Source organism: Rosa rugosa, chromosome 3 (genome assembly GCF_958449725.1).
Source record: "Rosa rugosa chromosome 3, drRosRugo1.1, whole genome shotgun sequence".
NCBI classification, from domain to species: domain Eukaryota; kingdom Viridiplantae; phylum Streptophyta; class Magnoliopsida; order Rosales; family Rosaceae; genus Rosa; species Rosa rugosa.
Window position 1 is genome coordinate 18992687 of NC_084822.1, and position 6760 is coordinate 18999446.

Here is a 6760-nt window from a genome sequence, read left to right on the forward strand (position 1 = left end):
AGGGATTGATTTTGGAGCTTTTTGATTGGTTGGATGACAAAGCAGAGCTGACGTGGCATTATTTGATTGGCTGACGCTGTGTGGATCAATCTTGAAGACTTGGAGACTAAGTTGCCATCCTCCTATAAATAGGAGCATTCTCTACACACTATGCCAAAAAACCCTTCAGACGACAGACTTTGACTGTCGTCTGATATGAAGAAAATCTGTCGTCTATTAAGCTGATATCTGATTGGTGTTCAGACGACAGTCAATGCCCGACGTCAGAAGGTGACTCAGACGACAGTCACCAAAAATATATCTGTCGTCTGAATGTTGCTCAGATATGCATAAAATGGTAGTATATGTGGTTAAATATGATATCAGACGACAGTCAAATGTTGTTGTTGTTTAACTTTAGCAACAGACTTTAATAACATTCTATTGTTTGATGTTGTTTAAAAAGACATTTATATGTCGTCTGAATATGGAGATAGTTGATGTTTCATTGTTACGTATGTTGTGAGAAAGTATCATACATCACAATATTCTGTCGTGGGAATGAGACTAAGACTATAGAATTTTATTTTTGTCTGTTGAATCTTCTTGTTTCAGACAACAGTATTTTGCTTGAATTCTGTTGTTGGACGTTCAATTGTTCCACATTTTTATATTTTGTGATTTGGTTTAAAACCACAGAATTTGGCTTCAATGTGCCATACCAGAACCTGGAAATATACATAAACCACAATATATACCAATACCATTCATTTAGAAAATGGTACCATATATTCATCAAATAACTGGAAATCACTAACATATCCACTGCAAATCATGTACTACCAAGCACAGTACAGCTGAACATAAACTCAAATAATATCAAAATAAAAACAAGGCGTAGTCAGAACATAAATCATAATTAGGTAATGCTTTCTTGAAGAGGTGACTAATCAATCTTTGCCTCTTTGGAGACTAGAGGCTGAAAGCCATGTCGAAGAGTTGCTTGCCAAACTTTGTCAATGCTGGACATGGTGTGACCACACTCGTGCTCATTCCAACCTTCCAATGCATGCACTATTCCTGCTATACGCGACGCACTCATCACCCTCCTTGGCAACCAGTTCTGATTGTCACAATAAATAAGCTTTAGTTAACCAATTACCTACTAAGTAAATAACAAACTAATAATGGATGAAGAAACATTATAGAAAATTCTTTTTTGGTTACTAATTACCCACCTCACAAGAGTAAACATTCTCAAGAGACTTGGGGATCTTCATTGCTGGTGTGTAGTGGTAGAGGCAGTCTCTGCGCAACTGTTTTGGTGGAAATTGAGAGAAGGGAACAAAACTTGTTCCTTTTGGTGCACTCAACTGTTCTTTTTTACTCAACCCATCTCCCACCAACCAAATCTGCATTGAAATTCCACTGCAAATTAAGTATCAAAAAAAGTAATTTGAAGAGAACAAGTTTTCTGTGTAGCTCTAAACCGTAAACCCTAGAAAAATAGAAATCCCTATTTTCTACCTAAAAAATTGTTAAACAGAAATATATTTCTTCAATTAATTTGTTATGGTTGTTAAATATCCATAGCATATGATAGATAGAAACAATAAGAAAGCTGGTATAGAGAGCCAAATTTTCCTTACCTTTTGAGCATAGCTTCTGTCATGAACCACCTTACCCTCTGTACCATTTAATGATTTGGTGAGCTTCAAATACTCAGCCTGCTGTAATGTAACTACCTGAAAAAAATTTATCCAATATCGATCTCATCAGGTCAGAAAACATATAGGAATAGAAATATGAAGTCATATACATGAATATGTAATTGACATATACCTGGATATCTCTTTGGCACAAAGAAAAGGCAAGGGCATAAGCAACCTTTGTGAGGTTGCCTGTAAGGAGAACCTGGGTTGTCCCTTTCGGAATGCTGTTAAGGATGACGGCCACAGCCAAGCTACTCCCATCCACCACCTTGACTTTCAGCCGTGGATTCCTCTGGACATATATACCACCATAATTATTGAACCCCTCACCCTGCAATGAGATATACGAAAAAAGAGATCAATCAATATCGATGAATCACATAGAGATTCATATATATACTAGGATGGCTCTAATTTGATCACTTAACACCGTCAAGATTTTAATGACACTATTAGTTCTTTGGACCCGCTGATCTCTGTCTTTATTATTAAAACTTTACCCACATATATACACCTATGTACATGGTTACTCACATATGACGCGCACACACACACGCACACATACAGGTACCATTAATTGTGTCATCACTGATGTTGAATCTACTTCCATTCAAATAGGGAAGTCTAAGGACATATACAACACAGTAGGTCAAGAAGTTTAAGGACATAAGTGAGCTTAACTAAATAGGTCACAGTTTGATGTATCAAAGTTCTAGTTTTATAATCAAGATAAGTCTTACATCAACTGTAAAGCCATGGCTGGAGGAAACCATTTTTTCAGTTTCTCAAACTTGGCTATACCTTGGACAGCAGTGACTGGGATTGCAAAGAAAATTGTAAGAAGAGAGGCTGCAACAATGACACCTAGCCTGCAAAGTGGCAAAACTCTGTATGGTATCACCAGATTTCTCCAAGATACATCCCTCGGTTCTGGAGCCATGTCAGTTATCCAAAGAAGTGGATCTGTATGCTGCTGAGATTGGGAGACTAATGCTGCACCCAACCGAGACTTGAATGTAACAAAAGCAACAGGTAACTCCTACAAGTATACAAGAACTCGGGATGTTTATTTCATCCAAATTACAGATCGAGAATGGTTCATTCAATGATAAGCTAGAATATAAATGTATATTATCTAAAATATAGACAAAAAAGAGTTGACTAATGTTGTTGCAATTATCTTATGAAGAGTTTTAAATACAAAAATCCAAAAGAAGGGATCACATTTCAAGAATCCAAACAAATGTCTTCCAAGAACATGCCTCTGTGTTCAAATGTCTTAATCTCCCTCTTAATCTGCATAAACACCCCCACAAAGATCAACCTTCATAGACCATAAAGACTCGACTTTCGCAATTGAATCAATTAAGAACTAGACCCCAAAACCCTAATCTTTTACCTTCTTCTTCTTCACAGGCTTGAGGATTTTGATTATGCATCGCTCATTGGTATTGAGATTAATACCTTCAAAGACCTTGTTGTATTTTCCTCCCCCTACTTTCCTCACAACCTCACAATCATCTTGATCACTGCAAAATCACAATACAAAGTATAGCAGAGCCCGTAAAGAATAGTTGTTGTATTTATTATATATCAAAATAATCAATCAACATCTGAGCAAATTAAAGGTAAGCTCCATTCATATCGAGATATTTGAGAGACAATACCAATTAATCATTCAAGGCTATCGATTGACATACAATATATCATCAAACAAGAGATTTTGCCAAGATTTTTCAATTCCAAATCGAAACCCAATTGACATACCCAACCACCAAAACCAAAAAACATAATAGTTCTTCCACAAATAAGCAAAATCGAAAGAGAAGACTTACCAAGATGCAAGTTCAAAATTGATCTCACAAACTACTTCATTTTTCCAAGCTTGGTCACCAGTTCTCAACAATCAAGTCATCTCTAGATATTAATTGTAAAGTCAATATCAATTCCCAAACAAAAAGAACAGTAATGAAATATAACAAAACCTAAAACGAAGATGGAGTAAACACGAAATCAAAATACCCAACCCAAATCATGAATAAAGAGATAAACAACCCAGAAAGAGATTCAAAGCAATTACTTAAACAATAGAGAATTGGGAACTCGGTACCTTACCAGAACTTTGCGTACTCAAAGTGGCAATAACTCAGAGGCTTGGAAATAGCAAATCCACTTAAGAGCCGCGGAAGAAGACTATGGAAAAGATGACGACCTACTGTAGTAGTGATAGATAAAGAGCTACTGATTGAGACCCATGAAATTTGCAAAGAGGTTTGGATGATTTCGCGATTTAGGTTTGAAACAAAGACCCAGATGTGGAATGAGGATTTCTTCGTCTGTCGAAGAGAGATGGGGAATGGACGGAGTATGAGGTTCTGATTAGGGTGTTTCGATCTGGGTTCTGATTAGGGTGTTTCGATTTGGATTTTCATCAGTTGGAATGGACGGAGCAAGAAATTGAAGTTGGAATGGTTTCAGCTGAGCCGCGGTTTAGGTTTTAGTTTTCGTAAAGTCGGGGAGAGAATGTCATAAAGTGTTCCAAACTAAATCCCTTATTTGCCAAAAACGAAAAACTAAATCCCTTCATGTTGTGCCAAAAAAAAAAACAGGAAAAAAAAATCCAAAGCCAATTTACTCCTTTGACGACACAACATATATCTGTCGTCTGAATACAAACAAAAAAAAGAAGCTACGACCCAAAACGAAATCAATTTATCTCCTTTGACTAGACGACAGATAACTGTTGTTTGAAAACAAACTTAATTCTCAAGACCATCTTTGTATGGTATGTTGCATATTCAGACGACAGTTTTTACACTGTCTGTCGTTAAAATATATCAGACGACAGAAACCAACATGTCTGTCGTCTCAGCTCTGTCGTCTGAAGGGTTTTTTGGCATAGTGACACCACTTCTAACACCAACACAATTCAACACCACAACACACCTCAGAATTCAGAAAATTCTCTCAAACGTCAAACCTCTCTCTCCATTCTCTAGTGCAATCCACTGTTTTCAAGCAAGGAAGAAGAAGGAGCCGTGAGCATCATCATCCATCCTCCACCTTGAAGACTTGCTTCCAAGATTCAAGAATCCAAACGCCAAGCATCCATCCCCATCTCCATCTCACGGTGTAATTCAACCTCTTTCTTTGTAACCTTGTTTGATTTTCCTGGAATTGTTTCTAGTTGACAACAATGTTTGAACAAGTTTAAATCCGAATTCTTATGATTGAATAAATTTTCGATTCTTATAATTGTGATTCTAAGTTGCTTTTGTGAGATTGGTCAATTAAATTTTCTTGATTGATATCTTTTGTATGTTTATTCTAATTGGTGGCCAACTTTTAGGGTTTATGTATAATTGATGCTAGATTTAAGTTTATGATTCACCTAATAGTTTTGTGAACTTGAATCAAAAGTAGTAAAGGCTTTGGACAAAAGTTGATAACCTTTCTCTTGTTTATTGCGTTGAACATGTCTTGATTAGCTAGCTTTCTAGACTTTGATTGCATGTTTGATAGGATTGATCTAGGTGCTTTCACTTAGGTTAATTAGTAAAGGAAAGTAAAATATGGGAAATCATTTGCTTCAAATGTTTTACATGATCAACTTCTTTCTCATGACTTGGAAGAACAATTGTAGGGTTGAATCGAATTTGATACTTGGAATGGGTTTTGATCTTTGTTTCTTACGTTTCATTCTTGTATATGTGTTTTTGTATTTTCTTTGTTTTGTTTATTTTAATTTTCGGAAACCAATTCTTAAAACCCCCCTTTATTTCGTAAATTTGTATATACTTTATTTTATTTTTGTAAATAATATACTTTGTTTTATTTTAATTCTTTATTTGTTTGACAATGACAGGTGTACCCTCAATCCCCGGAATAGAACGATCCATATTTACTATATACTAACGATGACATTTGTAGGGTTGAATTATGCGCTTGCTTTTAGCGTATCAACGAATCCCATGATTATATCGCATTCACATGTCACAATAGATTAATTTCCAATTCTCACACATATTTCAGGAAGGCAATTCTATGGCAAACAAGCTTGCTAATTATGGAGGGACAAATAATGGTTCAATTTGGTAGAATTATCTACCAAATTTCCTTGCTTCTGGCTATGATAGAGACATAGCTTCTATGCCTAATTGTTGTTTTAGATGATCAGTGTGCTTCTTTTATTTTGATTCTTTTTGTCTTTTTTATGGTTTCAATATTGTATGTTGATTCTATAAGGGTTAGGTTTTTGCTCCCCATTGTATCTTCCTAATTTTCAAGAAATTTATAAATAGAGAGACGGGCGGTGGCTCCCGGTTATAGTGGCCCTCTTTCCTTAAGAATTGTGGGTGGGCACTAGACCCCCAAATCGGCTGCTACAGAGAAACTAATATCGCCTAATCTTTTATTTATTTAACAATATATATATATATATATATATATATATATATATATATATATATATATATATATATATATATATATATATATGATTATTTGGTCAACAAGAAGACGGTGTTGGCAATGTGCATATTTAAATAATGTGACCATGATTAATGGCACAATTATTAGGCTTAGGTAGCTTTAGGCTTGATAGCCATGACATAGTTAACGGGTGTGTAGTGACAGCTCATTATTATCAGGATAATGCATCAGACTTAAGTAGCCAAGACATAGCTAAAGGACATGCGATGGCAGTCCATTATTATTATGATAATGTATATGGCTTACGTTGCCCTAGGTTTGGTAGCCAAAGATATTGCTAAAGGACATGCAATGGCACTCCATTATTAACATGATAATGCATTAGGCTTAGGTAGCCCTAGGATTTGATAGCCATCACACAGCTAACGGGCATGCGATGGCAACCCATTATTTTTACGTTGTATAATTATGTACTAAGAAAATTTTAAGAACTGTACACAACATATGGCCCACTCCGAAGATCGGTACATTATCTTTCAAAGAAATCAAAGCGGTACATGACTTTCAAAACCCGACACATTTTTAGTACATGGCGTCAATAACACCGTTAACCTTATGCAATTATTCATTTTTCAAAG

General features: G+C 35.7%; 1 protein-coding gene and 1 long non-coding RNA gene across 3 annotated transcripts; both read right to left on the minus strand.

Moving 5' to 3' along the window:
• Nucleotides 1-925: 925 nt before the first annotated feature.
• Nucleotides 926-2265, minus strand: LOC133737378 (very-long-chain aldehyde decarbonylase CER1-like). The gene is made up of 5 exons (XM_062164945.1): nucleotides 2257-2265; nucleotides 1822-2022; nucleotides 1629-1724; nucleotides 1218-1391; nucleotides 926-1102 (listed from the first exon to the last, which is right to left on the minus strand). The coding sequence occupies exons 1-5, from the start codon at nucleotides 2263-2265 to the stop codon at nucleotides 926-928; spliced, it is 657 nt and encodes a 218-aa protein (XP_062020929.1).
• Nucleotides 2266-2379: 114 nt separating this feature from the next.
• Nucleotides 2380-4217, minus strand: LOC133740840 (uncharacterized). 2 transcript variants are annotated; one of them, XR_009861460.1, is made up of 5 exons: nucleotides 3807-4217; nucleotides 3527-3608; nucleotides 3091-3220; nucleotides 2916-2987; nucleotides 2380-2730 (listed from the first exon to the last, which is right to left on the minus strand). It is a non-coding gene; the product is annotated as an uncharacterized LOC133740840 (long non-coding RNA). The 2 variants fall into 2 exon arrangements; XR_009861459.1 differs by lacking the exon at nucleotides 2380-2730 and having other exon boundaries at nucleotides 2740-2987.
• Between the last annotated feature and the right edge of the window lie 2543 nt (nucleotides 4218-6760).